This window comes from Gracilinanus agilis, chromosome 1 (assembly GCF_016433145.1).
Source record: "Gracilinanus agilis isolate LMUSP501 chromosome 1, AgileGrace, whole genome shotgun sequence".
NCBI classification, from domain to species: domain Eukaryota; kingdom Metazoa; phylum Chordata; class Mammalia; order Didelphimorphia; family Didelphidae; genus Gracilinanus; species Gracilinanus agilis.
The window spans coordinates 371,340,442-371,363,250 of record NC_058130.1 but is presented as its reverse complement, the minus strand read 5'-3'; the positions used below and the strand labels follow the sequence as shown (position 1 = coordinate 371,363,250).

Here is a 22,809-nt window from a genome sequence, read left to right as displayed (position 1 = left end):
TCGAATGGGCCTTTTAATCCTGGGAATTATTGTTCGCCTTCTAATTTTTCTCAGTTGTTGTAGCAAAGCTTTTAGCAGGAGAAAAAAAATACATACATTCGAACTGTATATCATGGCCATGCTAAAAAGGAAATAGCTTTCACTTCTAAGTGATAAATCTTTTTGCTATGCCTATGTTTGGCAGGTCCATTGTTTAGTAGGGGTATGCAATACAATTTCCTTTTTGATCTTTTTTCTTTTTTTGGCTTTCTGATTTAAATTTGATTTTTTAAAAAATTTTGTGTTTATCGAATCAGTATTGATATTTGATATTGAATGATCTAGTTTACAATAGCTATCAACCCTGATCTTGCTTGCCCAAGAGCTCTGGACTACTGAAACCTGCCATTGCTTGTCAAATAGTTTGGGACTTTAACTGATATTTGGGTCTGATTTCAGAAGACGGGATTACTAATAAACCACTAATCCATGTGATGAAGCACAGGATCAAAGATCTATGCCAAGGTAAAGGACACATCTCAGGGGACCTGAGGAAGTGGATGTTTAGCAAGTCCTGAGATTGGACTACCCTGTTTTCTGCCTTCAAGATATGAGGCTAAAATTTTTCTCTGGTTTTAACTCTGCTTTCTATCCCTATGATTTATATGGAAATCAGACCACAGTATCTTATTTCCCTTTTCCTCAGACTTTTGTCTCTTCTTTCTTTTCTAGTATAGCAATTTTCTGTAGTCTTGGCTGATGGTGGGTAAATGTAACATTGTTTCACTTATCCTGAATGCTATAAACCACCTCAATTAGATCTTGATGGTGAGTCATTGACTTGTTATGATTTTAATTTGGACTCATATTTATATATATATATACATATATATATATATATATATGTATATAAGTACATATATAAATTTAATTTTCTCTGTCTTCTTGTTTTTGGAAGAATTGATTCGTATAACTTATAGATTAGTCATTCACTCTGTGTCAATTCTATTGTTGGTGTATATCCTCCTGGCAGGTGGGGTTGTGTAATTATCCTAAAAATCCAAAGTCAAAGATCTTTTTAATGTAATTTTAGAAAAGCATAACTGACAATAGCCTGGACCAGGAAAGGAGATCTTCTGGAGGAGATGCTGTAAAACTGCTTGCAGAAATAAAATGCTACATTATGCGATTTATAGTGAACCTTTGGATATTAAGAATTGAACTGATGCAGGGGAATAGTTTAGCTCTCCATTTTTATACTCATGGCAAAGGAGAATACCCCCTAAATGGTTCTTTGTCAATGTACCGATCATTTTTCTTTCTCCCCTTCTTGTTCTTTTTATTTCCCAAATTGTAATAATGGCCTCCATGAAATTTACAACATAGTTTGTGCTCTTATGCCCCCTGGTGAGAAAATTCTAAATGTATAGACTATCTATTTGTGTATGTGTGTGTGTATATATATATATATATATATACATATATATATATACATATATAAAATATGTACATAATGTATATATTCATTGTAGAGAGCAACATGTTAATCTCCTGGAGAACCAAGAATGGGGAGGCTGAACATACTGGTCTCCCACAGAATCAGAGGTTGGAGGGAATTGTGTGAAGTAAAATTATCTGGGAGACCTTTAACCTAGTCCAATCCAGGAAGACTCCCCCAGGCAGACTAAAGTAGGAATCAGAGTCACTTATCTTACTCTGTGGTGCATCCCCAGCATCCCCCAGAGTGCCAGCCTCCAGCACAGGCATAATACTGCAAATCTTTGCAAACCATTGGCCTATGATGTGGGGCTGGATATCCTGAACTAACATTCCCTGGGCTGCTGCCTCTCTCTGCTCTCTTATCTCCCTGAGCTATCTCTGACAAGCTGTAATGGAGAACTGGATTTTTACTTAAAGTTAGAAAAACTGAAACTTTTTTCTTTTTTTCCTCTCTTTTCACTAAAAATGCTTATACATCTGGTAATAAGTCTCCAGATTAATTTGTATTTATAATAGCTATATATAAATTATTAAATCACTAGAATTTCTAAGTTAAACATTTGCTTTTTTTAAAAAAACAAACCTTTCCTTTCTGTCTTATAATCGATATTAAGCATGAGTTCCAAGGGAGAAGAGTTATGAGGTCTAGGCAACTGGGATTAAATGACTTGTCCAGGGTCACAAAAGCTAGGGATTATCTGAGCTCACATTTTAACCTAGGATCTCTTGTCTTTAGGTCTGAATCTCTATCCACCTGCTACTAAACACTTGACATTTTAGTAGCAGCTCAAAAGCATAAAATAAAATACTATTGATTATTGACAAACCAGGAACTTAAGGGGAAAAAAGATGATACAGGTGAGAAGATACATTTTTCTAAAAAGAAGTTGGTGCCAATTATTGTTTTAAAAGCATTATGGCACATTAAAGGAGTGGACAAATAAATATATAAAAGCTTGAATTAGGTTCTCTTCTATACTAGAGTGTAAGAATTAAATTAACTAAATCTATTCTGAATAAAAAATCAGTTAAAATTCTGCCACTGTCTGGTCACCTCTCTTGGTCTGCTTATCAGACTCACCTACTTAAGGAATGAAAGTTTTTTATTATAAAACAAGAGAAAGCCTTTTTTCAATACTTCATATATAGAATGCCACTATGGTATTAGTATTATTTGATGGATAGTGAGCTTTTTTGTCAATATTAAAACATTTTGTCTTTTTTTTTCTTTTCAAGGGGGTATAATAAAAGGAAAGACCAAAACGATGTTTCAAGAAATATTTAACAAATTATTTAAGTCTGAACATTCAAAAACATAAGGGTTGAATTCTGAGTTTTACTTTCAAACAATAAGCACAACAAAAAATAAGCTCCTGTGGTGGTAAATCATTTATGATATTATTCTGAAAAATCATTATCCTGTTTAAATTCAACTTTATTTGATCAAAGATCATCCACATACAGAATGTCACCTGATTCTAGTAATTCTCTAGGAATGTTAGAGTCATCTTTAAGGTGTTTTGGGTTTCCTAAGTCCAGATCAACCCAAAGTATTCTAGTTTGGGATTTCCACACCTAGGACTTATGTTGGTTCTCACTCAATCTTATGTTTAGTCTTACTGTCCTGGGTCTCTTATGGCCACTCTTATTTAAATCTTTTATAATGTAAATCTTCCAGAGCCTAGAAGAAAAGAATATACCTCATTTCCTGATAACTTTCCTCTACCAAATAACCTAATGAATTTCTAAAACTATTTCTGTTTTTTGGTCTGTTCTCATAAATAACACTCCACAGTGGGATATTCTTCAGAGACCCATAATTTATTGCTAAGTTTAAGACAGATAGTACATGCTCGTATACCTGGCCAAATGCTGCTAAAATTTGATTACAAACTATTAGCTCTAACATGCTGCCAAATATGTCCTAAGATAGTAATGACTAAATAATTTACTATCCAAGAAAAAAGAAATCTACCCAAGAAATTTCATCAATGTGGAAGTCCCTGCCTATGCTTAGTGTTTCTGTTTATATAAAGTACTCACACAATAGACTTCATAAGCACACATGAGATCTTACTTAAATGTCTTCAGTGCTATATAGCAGCTGATGCTGCTCACACCAACTAATAGATCTTTGCTGTTTCATTCAAGGCAATTTCAAAGAAAAATTAGAAAGTTCTCACTGAATCCTTGTTGAGACAGCTATGTATATTCAGTGAAGATTTATAACAGATTAATAGTTAACTAAGTGAGAAGAAGTATCTAAAACTAATTACCTTTTCTTGATATTGTCTCCTTGAGGAATCCAGAGATTGGATTAATGCGGTGGCATGGCCGACAAACATGGCATAACAAGTGGCCCCTACAATCATACTCAACATGGTGATCCAGAGATCTGACATACTGACTGGAGCTTGGGCTCCATAACCAATGCATAGCATGTGACTCATAGCTTTGAAGAGTGCATATGAGTATTGCTTTCCCCAGGAGTCATTCTGTATGAAGAAAAAATAAAAGAGGGAGAGGGGGAGAGAGAGAGAGAGAGAGAAAGAGAGAGAGAGAGAAAGAGAGAGAGACATGGCTGAAACAGCAAGGAAGATAAGGAAAATGTATCATGAATAACACAGAAACATTCTAAATAACTTGTTTTGTAACACTGTACCATGTATTCACTTTTTTTTATAAAATGGCTATATAGTTATCTTTATTAGATTTTGCTTAACACACCAAGAAAGGAAAAATCACCTTCATTTAACAACTATTTCTAAGATAACAAAGCCAAAAAAGAAAATTAGTTACATGAAATCATTGACATTCCTTTGACTCATCAAGAAAATCACCTGAATAAATAATATAAAGGGAATGTTAAATAATGCTTTATCATTATTGTTCTTGTTATTGAGTAATTTTTTTTCAGTTTTTTCTGACCCTATTTGGGGTTTTCTCAGCAAAGATATTGGAGTGTTTTGCCATTTTCCTTCTTCAGCTCATTTTACAGTTGAGGAAACTGAGATGAACACGGTTAGATGACTTACCCAGGATCACACAGCTACCAAGTGTGGACTCACATTTGAACTCACAAAAATGAGTCTTTCTTACTCCAGCCTTAGCATTCTATCTGCTCTGCCACCTAAGAGCCCAGGTTCAATATTTACCTCTGTTTAATTCCCACTTCTAATATAGACAAGATAGGCAATCCTGGGCAAGCCTCTTAAGCTTCGCTCTCTAAAAATTTAAGTTGCAGAGAAGATATGAGATTGGTAATGACAGAACATGTTGCATTATTTGGGAATTTCTTAAGCTCTTGAATTCATAGATATAGTCCTTTTTGTTTTCAACATTATGTGGTGTGTGTGTGTGTGTGTGTGTGTGTGTGTGTGTGTGTGTGTGTAGTTAACCCTTACATTATGTCTTAGAATCAATACTTAGATTTGGTTCCAAAGCAGAAGAGAAGTAAGGATTCGACAATGAATATTGTGTCAGACAGGTCACATAGCTAAGAAGTGTTTGAGGCCAAATTCAAACCTAGGATCTCTCTCCTCTAGGCCCACCTCAGTATCCACTGAGCTATCTATCTGACCCTTCAAAAAAAGTCATCAATCTCATGTCTTTTAGGAGCTGCTGCTGCTGATAAAGACAGATAGATAGATAGATACTTACATACATACATCTATATTACATTTATTTTGGGGGAGAGAGAGAAATAAATTAATTAGTGATTAATGACTTTTTCCAATAAGGAAGCCAGTAGTGTATCTGTGTGTGTGTGTGTGTGTCTCTCTCTCTCTCTCTCTCTCTCTCTCTCTCTCTCTCTCTCTCTCTCTCTCTGTTTCTGTCCATTTTTCTCTCTGTCTCTCCCCTCCACCTCCCTCCCTCTCATATTTGTGTATGTGTATACACTTAGGTATAGATTTCATAGTCTCTGTCAGTTTTAAAAGTACTAATCCCTTCTTTGTTCAATAAACATGATATAACAAATAAAATTAAAATAAATATATTTAAATATATCTAAAAATAAAGGAAGTTTTCTTCAATTACATTGATTCCCATCTATCTTCTCTATCTTGCTCACACAGGTCTTCATAACCTTGTATTATGCTTATAATTTCAAACCTTTCAAGCTATTTTTCAAATCATTTTGAATTTTAAAATGGATCTTTTCTGTCATTTTAGCCAATCGGATAGGTGTAAGGTGATAACTCAGAAATGTTTTAATTTGTATCTCTTCAATCAATAGTGATTTAGATATTTCTTTTTGTGACTATAGAGAGGTTTTATTTCCTCATCTCAAAACTGCCTGTTCATATATTCTTTGACCATTTATCTGCTGGGGAATGATTTGTATTCTCATAAATTTGAATCACTTCTTAAAATATTTGAGTAGATCTTATTCTCTAATAAGATTTCCAAGCAATTTGTAATTCTCTTTAAAAGAAAGTCAAAATATAAGCACATTCTTACAGATTTTGGTACACAATGCTCTGTTGAAGACACAAAAACAATGAGTTCCAATTATTTAGAATTGGAATAGGTGAAGTCAAGTCAAGATATGTAGGAAAACTATTTATTAAGTATGAGAAAAACTGTCTCATTAAAACAATCCCTTAAATATTCTGGTTATTTTCACATATAATCATTGGAATGAATAATTAATGAAATTTAAAATAATCCATAAAAATTATATTGACTTTAAAAAGAAAAATGTGATATCTCTGTAATCTGTTCATCTAACCTATTTAAGGGTATATTTCTATCTAGTAGCCATTAGGGTTTATTCTGCACATTGTTTCCTTCATCTCTCTTCTCCATGGAAATTTATAAGAGTTTTTAATAAAATACAATTGGATTCTGAAAGTTTCAGATGTGCCATGAACATGACATTGGAATTTAAATTACTATTATCATATGTGGTACAAGGAGTTTAAATGAATTTTCACTGTATAAATATATATCTAACATATATGTAAACTGTGTTTTATATATATATACATATAGATATATGAAAAATTTTAATCTATCAAATTTCACTTCCAATAAAACTGGATTATTTTATGCTTGATGCATTCATTATAAGCTTTGTTGTCTAAAGATAATGCAAGAAGGTCCTATCCAAGTAAAACTGTATCTTCAAGTCAAACAATAAAATCATGGGAGTACTTTAAACACACTGGAAGAGACTATCTTACATTTTTACAAGGACCTGATATGTCAAGATAGATAAAAATACAGCATGAAATTATGGGTGGGGGGAGTGATTTAAAGCCAGAACTGGGTTCTTCTCCTGCTTCTGATGCTTACTAGATGTGTGACCTTAGACAGGTTGCTTAAACACATTAAATATAAATTTCTTATTTGAAAATGGAGAATTATAATATTTATTCATGGAGTCATGTCAGGGAAAGCACATTGTAAATTATAAAACAGTGTGAAAATTGGGAGATCCTTGGTTAAAATCTTTTTCTCTGGAAGTAGAAGCATTTTTTTAAATGAGTTCTTTGGGATAGTTTTAGATTATTGTATTACTGAGTATAGCTCTTCTTCACAGTTGTTCATTGTAGAGCATTGCTATCACTGCATACAGAGTTCTCCTGGTTCTCCTTATTTCACTCTGCTTTAGCTCATATAAGCCTTTCCAGGTTGCTTGACATTTCTTACAACATAATAGTATTCCATTGTAATGATGTTATAACTTACTCAGCCATTCCCCAAATGATGGATATTTCCTCACTTTCCAATTCTTTCCCCATCTAAATATAGCTGCTTTAAATAGCTTTTTATAAATAGGTCCTTCTCATTTTTAAAAATTTAATCTCTTTTACATACAAACCTAGTAATGGTATAGCTGGATCAAAGAGTATATACTGTTTTATAGCCCTTTGGGCATAGGTCAAAATTGCATTCCAAAATGATTGAATCAGTGTTCAACTCCCCCAATAGTGCATTAATTTCTCAACATTCTCATACCTCCTCCAAGTTTTATTTTCCTTTTTTGTCATACTAGCCAATCTAATAGGGATCTGTTGGTATCTCACAGTTGTTTTAATTTGCATTTCTCCAATTGATAGTGATTAAGAGCAATTTTTTTGGATGACTATAGAGAGGCTTAATTACTTTGTCTGAGAACTGCCTATACATACCCTTTGACCATTTATCAATTAGGGAATGACTTGTATTTTTATGTATTCAATCTCAATTTTTCTTTGTATTTTACACCCTTATGATTACTGTGTATTACACTCCATCCCATTTTTTCCTTTTTAATTTCTAAACTCTACCTCCCCCAATTTGCCCTCTTTTCTATTAACCCATCCCATTTCTCTTATCCCCTTCCCCTCTTACTTTCCTGTAGGATAAAATAGTTTTTTATGTTTTATGTTTTATATTGTATATCCAGTTGATTGTATATGTTTTTCATCATTGAACCAATTCTGATGAGAGTAGAGTCCAAGTGCTCTCCTCCTTACTTCCACCATCTTCCCATCCACTATTAAAGCTTTCATGTCTCTTTTATAATTTATTTTATTCTATCTTTCCCTTCTTTCCTCTTCCAAAGCATTCCTCTCTCCTTCCTTGCTTTTTTTTATATCATCTCATTATTTTCAATTCATACCTTTGCCTTTTCTTTATGTATACTCCTACTAACTGTCCTAGTAATGACAAAGATCTTTGGAGTTACAAGAATCAGTTCCCAAATAGGCATGTACACAATTTAACCTTCTTGAAAGTCTTTCTCTTTGTTGTTTACCTTTTTTGCTTTTGAGAGTCAAACTTTCTATTCAGCTCTGGTCTTTTCATCAGGAATGTTTAAAAGTCCTCTATTTCATTAAATACTTATTTTTTCCTCTGAAGGATTATGTTCAGTTTTTTTTTTTGTTTTTATATTTTTAAACCCTTAACTTCTGTGTATTAGTTCCTTGGTGGAAGAGTGGTAAGGGTAGGCAATGGGGGTCAAGTGACTTGCCCAAGGTCACACAGTTGGGAAGTGTCTGAGGCCAGATTTGAATGTAGGACCTCCCATCTCTAGGCCTGGCTCTCAATCCACTGAGCTACCCAGCTGCCCTATGTTCAGTTTTGATGGGCAAGTGATTCTTGGTTAAAGTCCTACCTTCTTTGTCCTCTGGAATATCAAATTCTAAGTCCTGTGATTCTTTCATTAGAAGCTGCTAAGTGTTATGGTATCCTGACTATGTCTTTATGATATTGAATTGCTTCTTAGCTGATTGTAATATTTTCTCTTTGACCAGGGAGTTCTGAAATTTGGCTATATAATTTCTGGATATTATCCTTTTGCCAACCCATTCAGGTGATTGTTGGGTTTTTCAATTTCTATTTTGTCCTGTAGTTCTAAAATATTGAGAGTTTTCTTTGATAATTTCTTGAACAATGTATAAGCTTTTATTATTATTATTATTATTATTATTATTATTATTATTATTATTATTATTATTATTATGGCTTTCAGGTAGTCCAATAAGTTTTAGATTGCTTCTCCTGGACTTATTCTCTAGGTCAGTAGTTTTTTTAATGAGATATTTAACATTTTCATATTTTTTTCATTTTTCTTGAATTTATATTATTGTTTCTTGATGTCTCATGGTGTTATTAGCTCCCACTTAATCAATTTTAATTTTTAAGTCATGATTTTCTTGAGTGAATTTTTTTACCACCTTTTTTATTTGGTCAATTTGACTTTAATAAGTTCTTTTCCTTTCTGAATTTTTGTGCCTCTTTTCCCCACAAGGCAAATTTGATTGTTTATGTGGTAAGATGCTTCATATTCTATTCTATTAATTCAATCTTTTGATTTTGCTTTATTAGTTCTGGTTGTCTTGGGAAATCATAATCTTGTCTAATTCTAGTTCTTAATAGATTATTTTCTTACAAAATTTTCTGGATCTCTCTATCTATTTAGCTGATCCTTCATAATTTTCTTGCATTGTTCTTACTTTTTTCTAGTTTTTCCTCAACATCTCTCATTTGGTTTTTGATGTCTTTTTAAAGCTCTTCCAAAAGCTTCTTTTGAACAGACATTTATTTCATTTCTTTGCTATTTTTGAAGTGTTTTTACTTCATTGTCCCCTGAGTCTGAATGAGATCTTCAGTTACCCCATACTAGCTATCTATAATTGAATTCTTCCTCCTGATCGTTTTTTTTTAATTTAGTAGCCAAACTAATAGATTTAATTATTGGCTTTTTGTTGGACTCCAAGAGTTCCTACAGTACTGAGGTATGCTTTTTTTCCCCTGAGACCTTATTGGCTATTACAGTTTTTATAATCAAGAATCTGATGTAATTGTTAGGTTCCCCACTCAAGCCCCAGTCCTTGCTAGACCTTAGGTGCTCCATCCAGAGCAGGAGAGCAGTTCTACCACTATCACTGAAAGCAGACAGGACATTTCTACCTGTGGTGGGTAATCAGGGACCACACTTTCTTCGGAGTAATAATAACTTATGGGGCCCAAATCCCTCAGCAACCACACTCATAGGTGCATGCTCCTTCCTTATTCTTCCTCTCCCATTGCTGAGGCCTGACCAAGTGTCCAGGCCATGTACCTCAGGTCTCCAAAGTCATGTCATCAGTGAGGCTTAAAGACCAGCTCTTAGGGTCTAGTGCATGTGAACTGTATTGTATCCACTCCTTCAATCCCTAGCTGTGGGCCAGTGGAGAATTCCCTGAACTGAGGCCATCATGGACACAGCTATTCCCAGGGCTCTCAAACTGTAGACTCCAAGGGTATCCTTCTAGACGTAAGCTCCTGGGCTCAGCAAACATGGTAAGGTTGCCAGTCCTACCAACAGGGCCTTTCTTGTTGATTCCATGCTATTTGCTCTCTTCTTGCTCTCAGGGCCTACTGTGATGGAACTGAGACCAAGGAAGTCAGAAAACTTTCCCCCAGCTCTCCTTTGATATTCAGCTTCACTCCTAATTTCTGCCTGTTTTTGTTGCTTTTAACTTTAATTCTGCATAGTCATATTTGGTTGTTTAGGGTGGTTATTACAAGGCAAGGAAGCTTCACACTCTCTTCTGCCATCTCCCCACAATGTGTGCCCAAAATTATTTTTCAATAACATATAATAAAAAGGTAACATCAGAAAATACTAACAAAGAGTCCAGAAAATGTTTTGTGATTTTCAAACTTTGGTAAATCACTTAATATCTATGTGTTCCAGGTCCTTTGTAAAATTATAGGGTTGATGTTTTGGAAAACATTTTGGAAATATGCAAACAAAATAACAAAAATATCAATGCCATTTGACACAGTGATTCTAATTCTGGGCATAAATCCCAAGCAAATCACTGATATGAAGTCCTCATATATAATATGTAGATGATGAAACCAAGTTCCAGAAAGGGAGAGTTATTTTCTTAAGATCACATAAATTTTAATTGGCATAATTATTATTTATACCTCAATTCTCTGACTCCATAAGTGTCATTTTTTACACCATGCCGCACTGTTTCTTCATGAATTGATGTGAATTTTTCATTAAAGATGGCCTCTAGAGGTAAAATCTTTAGACCTGAGGTCAATGAAAGTAGTCTTTTGGTGGATTCATTCTATCATCTGTCTCTCCCCTGATTTCCTATTAGCTTAGAAGGCCCAAAGCAGCCTCCTATCAGCTTCCTATTCCCCAAACCCTCAATCTAGGGAAATATACTGTTATATAAAAGGTATATGCTTCCAGAAGGAAATCCTCACATGCAGTTGAATTTGTCAGAGAATAGAAGAGGAAAATGCACCAAAAATAATGGAAGATTAAATATCAGTACTTCTGTTGGTACTTTCTGCTCATATTTTCCCCTACCATCCTCTAATCAAGTCTTTTATATGTAAGTGTTTGTTATTATTGTTGGTATAAGTAAAAAAAGAAGACATTATTTCCTATTCTCTATGTAGTATTATGATTGCAGGTATATATTTATTTATACATGACAGAGATGTTGTCTGGCACTGTTTAGCAAATACATAAATTACATTTGTTTTTTACACATGTATATCCAAATTAATAGTAAATGAATTTCACTATTTCAACTATCAAAAGAATTACTTGATTAATATTACATCTGTTGAGTCACAAATTCTTCATGAGATAAATAATAAAATATCCATTTTAAGGATGAAGTAACTGAGTCTCAGAGATATTAAGTAGAATCATAGACTAATGCTATTATGTGTTAGAAATTAGATATGAGCAAAAGTCATTCTTATTATTGTTGTAGCAGTCAACATCATACCACATTGTCTCGGGAAAGGGCCATAATTTCGTCAAAGTATTCCCTACACTGAAACAGATACAAATCTCTCTATGTAAAAGCATAATGGTCTGTATAAGTTGTTGAGTGGGGAGAAGCATATTAATGTCTCAGAAAGATTTGTGATCTCCTCCATTTTAATAACCTTTTGCATCACTATTTCCCAGAATGACAAAAAATGTGTTTACTAAATAAGCAAAAAAAAATCAATCTCAAGCAGAAAATAATGTTTTTTAAAATTCAACATAGAACAAATAATTTCTTTGTTGGGTTCAACATATATTTTCCAACATATAAATCTTCATGTGGAAAATAGCCATTTTAAACAGATAAATTATTAGAGAGAAAAAATGTTAAAACAAAGGTGATGTTTGAAAGAAATTAACATGTCACCCATAGGTAGGTCTTAGGTTATACTCTGAAATGTTTTATACATTTCATGGCATCTAAATTATGGCAATTCTATTTTTTATTTGTTTTGTATTTTTTTACCTATGCCTCTGATTTCTTTTGTGCTATCTCTGATGACTTAAAAGAAACTCGATCTCCCAAGCAAATTGGAATTTGCCCTGTAATTTATAATTTTATCAAGTGTCTGGGACACAGAGCTTAAGTGACTTGCCAAGGAATACACAAAAAATAAATAACACTTGTACATTATTCCAATACTTAAAAGAATCCAAATCAATAATAAAAAATCAAATTTAAAAAGAAAAGAATCAATTGGTAGTACTTCTCTGTCAATAGAAAACCAATGTGTGGGGCAAAATGCAACAATGATAATTAAACTCGTGCCTATATTTATTGGTGCTTCAGTATCAATTTATTTTTTAAACCCTTACCTTTCATGTTAGAGTCAATACTATTTGCTGGTTCCAAGGCAGAAAAGTTTTAAGTACAAGGCAATGGAAATATAGTGACTTGCCCAGTGTCACATAGCAAGTAAGTGTCCAAGACCAGATTTGGTCCTAGAATCTCCTGTCTCTATGACTGCCTCACATTCCACAGAGCCACCCAGCTTCCCCCTCTCAACTGATTTTTTATTCTGGAGATTTTCTAGCATGAAAATATATTTTCTTTAAGTTCTTTTGAAGTATATTGGTAGCTCATTTTAGTTAATTGGGATACAGACAAATTCATTAGAGAATTTCCTGGAAATATATGAAAAAGCAGCCATAAAAATCATCTAAATCAGGGTTCTTGGCATCCATGGATGCCTAAGGAAATTTTATGGATATATTGGGGGTGGTTTTTATGCTTGCATGGGAAAATGTTACATGTTTATTTTCACATATTTCTAACTGAAATTTAGCATTTCCTTCAATTAGTTAAAAATATTCTGAGAAGAGGTCCATAGGCTTCATTAGACGTTCAAGAAGATCTATGATTTTAAAAAAATGTTTAAGGACTTCTTACCTAGGCTAATGCCATCATTTTATAGATAAGGAAACTGAGTGTCAAAGAAATGAGAAGCTTGATCAAGGTGGAACAACTTGGAATGGGCAGATACGAAACTTTAACTTGGTGCTCCATATTTCAATATGTAACTAAGTCTATAAAATAAGGGCTGGATATGTCATAATGCTTGAGTAAATATCAACATGACCCAGAAGAATTACTTGGATTGGAAAACTTCTATTGTTGATTTCAGTTTGTACAGCACAATCATACATTTTTTCAAGTTGTTTCATTTACCTATAAATAAACTAAAGAATAATTAAATTGCATCTCCATCAATTTCTTTGGTAAGTGCTATAGAAAATGTAAAAAAAGGGGGGGAAGGGGTTTCAACCCCCTGCTATCAAATTCAGACTAGATAATCTCTAATTGATCATTTTGCTTTAGGGAAAAAACCTTTTTTAATTGGTATGACTTTAATTTGAAGCCATGTGTTCTCCAAACCAATTGCTCAGCAATATTGGTTTCAAAGGTAGTCCAAAGTAATGATAGTAATTTTCAGAAACACACACACACACACACACACACACACACACAAATTAGAAAAAAAAACTCTTGTCACACAAAAAATGGTAACGATGATTTCATGGTAGATCGATTATGTAGCAGTTATAACAGCAGAATTATAGTAAATCCTCTATTGTGTAAAGGCAGAGGGTATTGATTATTTGCAATTACGTTTAAGACTCATAGTCTTATTTTAGAGCACTTATCCTCTAAAGTGCATCCCCTGGATCCTTCACGTTTAAGGCAAAGCTTCAAAGCCTCTCCTCTGATGGAAGTCTCTTAAGGCCACATAAGCCTATTATAAATATCTGTTTCATAGCATGAACACTACTGTAAACTCAAATACAACTTCATAGAAAACCTAAATACCAGTGTGCTTAAGAAAAAGAAAAAGTTGACTTTTTAGATCAATGGAATTAAATAAAATTCCTACTTTAGTAGAATAGGAAGAGGTTATATTCCTAGGAGATTGCCTTACTTCATATAATAATAATATTGTGGTTTTCCCCTCAGGCATAGTTTATCTTCAATGAGCTATATCTCTGCTTTTAGATATCTAATTTAGAAATCATGAACAAGCAGGTTATTACACTGAAGGAGGTACTTTTAAACAGTTTGTTTTGGGAGAGTTTATTTTTTCCTACTTACAATTCTTTTCAGTTTTGGTTCCTGCCAAATGTTTAAAAGCCATGTGAGTAGAAAGAGTCTTACTTTTTTCCTAATAAATTATTGTTGACTTTTTTGGGGAAAAGCTAAAACAAAAGAAAACAAAACCTGAAGAATATATCATTTCCCTAACAAAGGGAGGTGATCCAAGATACTTGTGTAATTGAAAGGTTTCCAAATACTGATTATTTTCCTACCTTGAAAATGTTGCCCCAGGTCACATTTTCTCAAATCAAAAAATCACAAATTCTAAAAAATAATATAGACTTCTTGGACCATTAAATGAACAAGAATTCTTCTATGACACATTCAGCAATTGATCATCTATCTTGGCTTAAAAATCTCTATTCAAAGGATGTTCACTGGTAGTGGTTGGTGGTGAAGGAATAAGTATTTCTTAAGCACTTATTACGTTCCAGGCACTGTACTAAGTTCAACATTTTTTCTTTCTCTTTTTCTTTTTAAACTCTTACCTTCTGGTTAAACCATTATCAAGCAAAGCAAGTTTCCAAGATAACCACAAGGGACTCATGATGAAAAATACTGTCTATAGTTAAGAAGGAACTGTTGGAGTCTAATTGAAGATCACAGCCTGCCATTTTCCACTTTATTTACTTAATGAGTTTTTTTTAATTTAATGTATCATATGTGTCTTCTATCATGACATGAGTGGTATGGAAATATGCATTGCATGTAAGAACTGCAATAATCTATATAAGACTATTGTCTCAGAGAGTGGGGAAATGGAGGCAGGGGACAATCTAAATCCTAAAATATCAGAAAACAATTGTTAAAAATTGTTTCTACAAGCAATTAAAAATAAACTCTAACCTTCTTAGTGTGAATTTTTTAATTTTCATATTTTTCCAGACTACATGTCAATACCATTTTTTAATATTCATTTTCTGACATTTTGCTACTCATGTTCTCTCCCTCTTTCCCAGTCCTCCCAAGAAGGCAGGTAATGTTATATAGGTTGAATATATATATATATGTATACGTATATACATATATATTACATATTTTCATGTTTGTCTTGCTCTGAAAAAAGGTATATATTTCTTATACTAGAGAAAATTTTCATGGAGGATATGAAGAATGATATATTTCAAAACACATTCAGGCTCTCTTCTTTCTGTGGTGGTGGATATCCTTTTTCATCACGATTCCCTTAGAGTTCTCCTGAATAGCCTTGTTGATAAGTTGTCATTACAATTGATCATCATATATCATTATTTTTACTGTATACAATGTTCTCCTGGTTCTGTTCACTTCGCTTTGCTTCACTTCATATAAGTCTTTCCAGGTTATTTTTTTGGTAATCATCTTGTTTGTCATTTCTTATGGCACAATAATATTGCAGTATAAGCATATGCTGCAACTTGTTCAACCATTCCACAATTGATGAACATCCCTTCAATTTCTAGTTCTTTGTCACCACAAAAAGAATTGCTATAGTTTTTTACAGGTGCGACCTTTTCCCTTATTTTTTATTTATTTGAGAAAAGGACCTAGTATTATTTTCACTGGGTCAAAAGGTAAGCACAATTTTATGGCCCCTCAGGCATGATTGCAGATTACTCTCCAGAAAGATTGGATCAGTTCACAGCTCCACTAAGAGTGTATTCATGCCCAGGACAATTCTGAGGCACTTATGGAAAAGAACGCTACCTACATTCAGAGGAAGAACTACAGGAGTGGAAACAGAAGAAAAACAACTGCTTGAACACATGGGTTGATGCGGACATGATTGGGGATGTAGACTCAAAACTACCACACCAATGCAACTATCAACAATTTGGAAATAAGCCTTGATCGACAACATATGTTAAAACCAGTGGAAATACACATCAGCCATGGGGGAGGAGCTCAGGGGGTGAAGGGGAAAGTAAGAGCATGAATCATGTAACCATGTTAACTTTTCTAAAAAATAAATATTAATAAATGTTTAAAACAAACGAACAAAAAAAGAATGTATTCATGTATCAATTTTTCTATATCACCTCCAACATTTATCAGTGTGGTGGGTGTGAGGTGTTAGCTCAAAGTTATTTTAATTTGTTTTTCTCTCATTAATAGTTTTTTGGAGCATTTGACTCAGTTCTCAATATATTTGAGAAATTAAGCCTTTGTCAGAGACACATATTCTCAGTTTCTTGTTTGTCTTTTAATCTTAGTTGCATTGATTTCATCTGTGCAGAAGCCTTTTAATTTGACATTTTTTTTTATCCTGGGACTCCATTCTAGGAGCATAGGGCCACAACCAGTAGGCAATGGGACACATAGTCGCTCAGGGTCACCCAGCTGGGAAGTGTCTGAGCCCGGACTTGAACATAGGACCCTTTGTCTCTAGGCCTGGCTCTCAATCCACTGAGCTAGCCCAGCTGCCCCTACTTTAGGTTGCAGTTTCTTTAGCAGATGTAGTTTTTACAGGGTGGGGTTGCTAGCCCCACACCCAACCCTCCTCCTTTTTTCATCCAGGCTAGGGACCGTCCTTGGCCCAGGAGTACTATTTTATATCCACTGGTATTCTCTATGTCTTGTTTTGACTTAAATTATTCCCTTTCCATAGGTCTTACAGGTAAATTATTTTTGGTTTCCCTAATATGTTTATGGTATCATCCTTTATTTCTAAAATTATGTATCTATTTTGACTTTACCTTGGTATATGGAGTAAGGTGTTGGTCTATGCCTAATTTATGCCACACAGTTTTCTAGTTATCCCAGTAGCTTTTGTCAAATAGTGAGTTCTTCCAAAAGCTGGGATCTTTAGTATGAATTTTAAGCCAGACAAGTGAAGAGGGCTAGGCAATTGTGTTTTATTGACTTGTCAAGCGTCATATAGCATGGAAGTGTCTGAGGCCAGATTTGAACCCAAACCCACCCCCACCCGTAGAGAGCCATTGGAGAAACAGGGTCAAATTTAGGGCCTGTTATCTGGATCCCCTACATGACCAATCCAGGCTGAGGCAGTGTTTGTGTTTGGTCCTGGTCACCTGAGCCCTGAAAAGCTCTGGTACCAGCAGGTAGGTTAATCCAAAAACAACTTGACCTCTCCAAGAGGCTATTAGGAGTCATTTAAAGAAATAGAGTCTGTAATAGATATTTTATCTGGATCCCATTACAAAATCATCAGCAAGTAAAACTGTGTGTATGATTTTTCTGCACTGCATGTCAGATGCAGATAGAATGGGCCATCTAAGGTAAAAATCTGAGGCTCCTCTTTTGACTCATTTTTAGATCCCCACCTTTCTCAATATTCATATTGGAAAGCTTTGCGTCTTTAAGCAGACCAGCAGCTACTGAGTTAACAATTTCTCTCCCTGATAATTAAGAGGCTTGAACCCTAAAAAATATATTACTTAGATAAGGCCTAGACAGACAATTTAGTCCAGACTATCTGACCAGGTGCAGGCCTGTAAATCAAGGCAGAACGCAATTAGTAAACATCTTTATGAAATATGTTTCTGCTCCCAGAATTAACCCCTACTAATTGGTGGTTGGAATTTGGCCCTTGTCCTTGTATCTATATCTCTACTTTTTAGACTTTAATGGATTATGTATGATTTATAACCCCTTCACAGCTGTGACTCTTTCTTTGTGTTCTTTGTTTGAAACCAGTATAAAATAAAATCCAAATCCCATAGTGTTGGATCAGCATGGGCTAACCACTAGTTTGGCTGTTTTCAGTTTCTTTTTCCTATCTTAACAATCCGATGCCACAAAACGCCACTCAAGACCCCTACTATATAGGGAGCTGCCTCTCTATACCCACCCCTATCCCTTGACTCCAGGACTGGAACTCCATCCACTTTACTTACTACCAACCTACTTCCCATTCAATTTTCACACGTATAATTATTCATATGCACATAGTTATTACATCAATACTAAATCTGCTTCTTTGTCGTATCCATCTCTTTATCTTTTTCTTTTTTAATTTTAAACCCTTAACTTCTGTGTATTGACTTATAGGTGGAAGAGTGGTAAGGGTAGGCAATGGGGGTCAAGTGACTTGCCCAGGGTCACACAGCTGGGAAGTGTCTGAGGCGGGATTTGAACCTAGGACCTCCCATCTCTAGGCCTGGCTCTCAATCCACTGAGCTACCCAGCTGCCTCCTCCATCTCTTTATCTTAATTCTCCCTTCTGGACACAAGCAGAAGCAGTCTGTTCTCTCTTTCATAAACTAGGAATGAATAAATCAAATACTTATTAAGTACCTATTGTGAACCAGGCACTTTCATTAGCATTTTACACATAGCTTCTCATTTGATTCTCAAAAGAACTTTGGGAGATAGGTACTATTATTATCTTTATCTTGAGACTGAATGAACAGAGGTAAGCAGAGGTTAAATAACTTGACCAGGGTCCTATAACTACTGTTTGAAGCTGGATTTAAACTCAGAATCTCCTTACTTGAGAACCAATGCTTTATCTACTGTCCAACAAGCTGCCTCTGTAGCCCTTAAAGTAATTGGGCAAAGTCTCAATGTGCCATTTCTCAATATTCTCTCATCTTCTAAGCCCTTAGGGCTAGGCTACAAAGAACATAGCACAAAATTGCATCTGCTTTTTTTGGTTGACTCATCTCACTGCTGTCTCATAATAAACTTGAAGTCCAATGAAATTGTCATATAAGTTGACTCTCATGGTAATGGTAGATCTATCCAGCCAAGTTCAGAAATCATCTTAACAGCTTGAACTCCATTCCATCCTTGGCATATAGGGAGAAACCGCTCCATACTACATGAAATATTTTACTTTCCACAGTATAGTTCTCCAATCCGATACTTGTGATGTTGTTTTTAAATCAAAGTATAATAAGACACATTGCTGTTAAATTTCTCTTATAAGATTTGAACTTATTCTAACATTTTAAAATTTTGGAAACCGAGCACTTGTATTCAACTCCACTCAACTTCTACTCACCTCTAAATGATAAAAAAGCAATCTATCTTAATGCATTTGAGTTGCACAGTGAATAGGGTTCTGAGCCTGAAGTCACACAGACCTTAGTTTAAATCTGGCCTCAAGTACTTAGATCAGTGGCCCAAGTCAAATCATTTAAACTTTCTTCCTTCTTTACTCAATGAAAAACAGGGAAAATACACCATGAACTTTGAAATTTTGCCGTAAATATCAAATGATATAATAGATGTAAAATTATTAACACAGTGTCTTGAACATAGGAGCTGCTTAAGAAATACTTCTAAAGGAGGCAGCTAGGTGGCTCAGTGGATTAAGAGTCAGGTCTAGAGATGGGAAGTCCTAGGGGTTCAAATCTGACCTCAGATACTTCCTAGCTGTGTGACCCTGGTCAAGTCATTTAACCCCCATTGCCTAACTGCTCTTCTGCCTTAGAAAAATAACACTGTATTGATTCTAAGATGGAAGGTAACATTTTAAAATAACTCTTTTTTTTTACGTTTTTCCTCTCCCTTTTTGATTTCCTCCCCTTCTTCCTCTTTTCCTTTCCAATCACCTCTCCTATTTCCTCTCATCTCTCCCATGTCTAATGGAAAAGGCTTCACAATAGAGATGCTTTTTGAAATTATAATTAAACTATCATTAACTTTTATTCTATTCAGTTATGAATGCACATAGCAATATTGTCTTCTGATTCATACTGTCCTTTTCCAAAATCACCACCTAAGAATCTCTTACAAATACTTTACTGAAATTTAAATATATATCAATCAGCATTTCCCTAACCCCTCTTCAGGCTTTTAATTAATTCATATCTATCCTGCGTATAACTGGGTTTTAAATATTTGTTTGTATGCCATTCTCTCCATTGGAGTACAAGTACATTTGAGGCAAGGATTGCCTTATTGCCTCTTTTTATATTCCCAGCAATGAGCAAAAGTGCCACATAAAGTATTTATTATGGATTTATTGACTCTATCTGTTAAAATGGAATTATTTGAATATGCCTTCCTGTCATTCCTCAGACACAGAATTTCCTTGTAATAAAAAGCTAGATAAAACCAAAATAAACCAAAATAAGTTAGGAAAACAAATTAAATCTATCAACTAAAGCTGACAGAGTATGCAATGGCTTTACAGCAATGTATTAGTGTGTTTCTTTTCCCACAGTAACTCCAACCTTGGATATTTTATCATTTGCCACCTTTGCCAATATTCTAGATGTGAGTTCAAGCTCAGAAATGAATGTTTTTTCTTATTAATTGTGAAATGAACAAATTATTAATATGGTTATTAATTATTTGCAATTATTTTAATAACTCTCCCCTCCCCCCATTTCTTTTGACACTTCCCTTTTTGGGAAAGGTTTCAGTTTTTTCTTTGTACTAATTTCCTATAGATTGTGGATAGCTGAATTTTTGTAGATTTCTTATGAAAAGATTTTTCTCAGGCAGCATGTGCTCATCTTATCTCTGCTATATTGATGTTGTTCATGTAAAAATTTGTTTTAATTTCATATCATTCAAATTGTTTCTTTTATCCTTTATCCTCTCCACCTTTTAGTTAAAAATTATTTCTGAATTATAATTATGAAAGCTTCAATTTTCCTTCAATATTTTGAAGTATTCTTTTACATTTGTCATGTGCACATTTATAGCTTATTATAATTAATGATGTCAGTTCACTTTCAGTGTATACTCAAACCATAGACCTAAAAAAAACTCTTATAATTTTGTCAAAATCAAAGCCAAATTCAAGGTCTTCCTATTATCAGATTTTATCTATGTTAGGGGGGTTTCACAATGAATAGAGTCTAAACTGAGTCTGAGGTCAGGAAGTGTTGAAGTCCAACATAGTCTCAGAAAGTGTTGGATGATTTAATGCAAGTTACTTAATTTCTCTGTTCTCAGATACCTCCACTATAAGATGGGGATAATAATAGAACTTACTTCACAGGGTTATTTTACTGATGAAAGGAGATAATATTTATAATTTATTTGTAAAAATCAGTATATTTCTTGGCACATAGTAGGTGTTCAATAAATTACTGATCCCTTTTCCCATTCTTTTCCCTTACCCTGTCCTTTTTAAAAAAAAAATAGACAATAGGGGGCAGCTGGGTAGCTCAGTGGATTGAGAGCCAGGCCTGGAGACGGGAGGTCCTGGTTCAAATCTGGCCTCAGACACTTCCCAGCTGTGTGACCCTGGGCAAGTCACTTAACCCCCATTGCCTACCCTTACCACTCTTCCACCAAGGAAATAATACTCAGAAGTTAAGGGTTTAAAAATATTTTAAAAAATGAGACAATATTTGCCCTTCTCTAGTCTTTCAACAGTGCTCCCATTTTTGATATCTAACAAACATAATTGGCAGTAGATCAGTAGTTACATATGACATGTCTTTCTATTCAACATAAGATAGTTGGTCTATGTCTGAACATATGAATTCCTTAAAGGAAGGTAGATGCCATTTGATCATTTCATTTATGTAGTAATTCCATTTTCTGCTAAATACATTTGTTCTTTCTCTTTCAGTCACTTTATGAATATAGAGATAAATAAGTTTTTATTTCATGAGATCCTACTTCTAATTAGTGTTTATCCAAAAATAATTCTTATTATTTTTGTTCAATGCCATTTAGATGGGGGGAAAGGATAGACAGTACATATAAAGAAACCAAAAAAAAAAGACAGTGCATTCAATGCTTTTATAGAAAAAAGGAAAGTAAATTATTGTTATTCATCTTATCATGAAAAGGAGCTGGCCCTTTGATAGTACAACATGGGCAGCTTCAATGAGCAAATGATTCAGAGATTTGGAGATATAGTAGGAACATAAAAAGTGGAAGAAATAAGAAGCAAAAGAGGATGTGAAAAATAATGCTACATATTTTCCTTACCATGTCCTTACAGTTATTCATGTTCTTTGGCCCCAATTCTGGTAATGAAAGACTTATGCTATCACTTACTACCATCCAGTTATCTCTAATGAAAGTAGCTAGAAAAAACCCAGTGCTAGACAAGTAATAGACAGTAGATCCCTTTTATCAGTGGAAGAAGGACCTTCCACCTAATTATGCCAAAGGTTATTTTCAGACTAGAAGCTGGGCAAGTAATAACCAGACAATATAAGCAAAAACATGATACAGCTTTTCCATAGCTTTAGTTTTCCCAGATTTAAAACTAGGCAAAAAGTTTCTTAGCAAAGACTAAATTTTTTTCAGTATTTACTAACTAACTAACTAACTAACTAACTATATATACATACACACACACACACACATATATATATATACATATATATACATACACACACACACATATATATATACATATATATATATATGTATGTATGTATGTTGGCTGTCCAGTCATTTTCTGTCATATCCCACTCCTTTTTTTCAGTAGTCTAATTTTATTTTTCTTTAGAAAAATTTTTTCATGGTTACACAATTCATGTTTTTATTCTTCCCCTTCCCAACCCCGTCCCCTCAGCCAATGCACATTTCCACTGGT

At 34.1% G+C, this 22,809-nt stretch overlaps 1 protein-coding gene across 1 annotated transcript in view; it reads right to left on the bottom strand.

Moving 5' to 3' along the window:
- The window catches only part of HCN1 (hyperpolarization activated cyclic nucleotide gated potassium channel 1), a 641,980-nt gene that overhangs the window by 163,411 nt on the left and 455,760 nt on the right, over window positions 1-22,809 (bottom strand). The window contains exon 4 of the mRNA XM_044657751.1: window positions 3,756-3,974. Within this exon, the coding sequence (XP_044513686.1) occupies window positions 3,756-3,974 (219 nt within the window). The remainder of the gene's footprint in view (window positions 1-3,755; window positions 3,975-22,809) is intronic.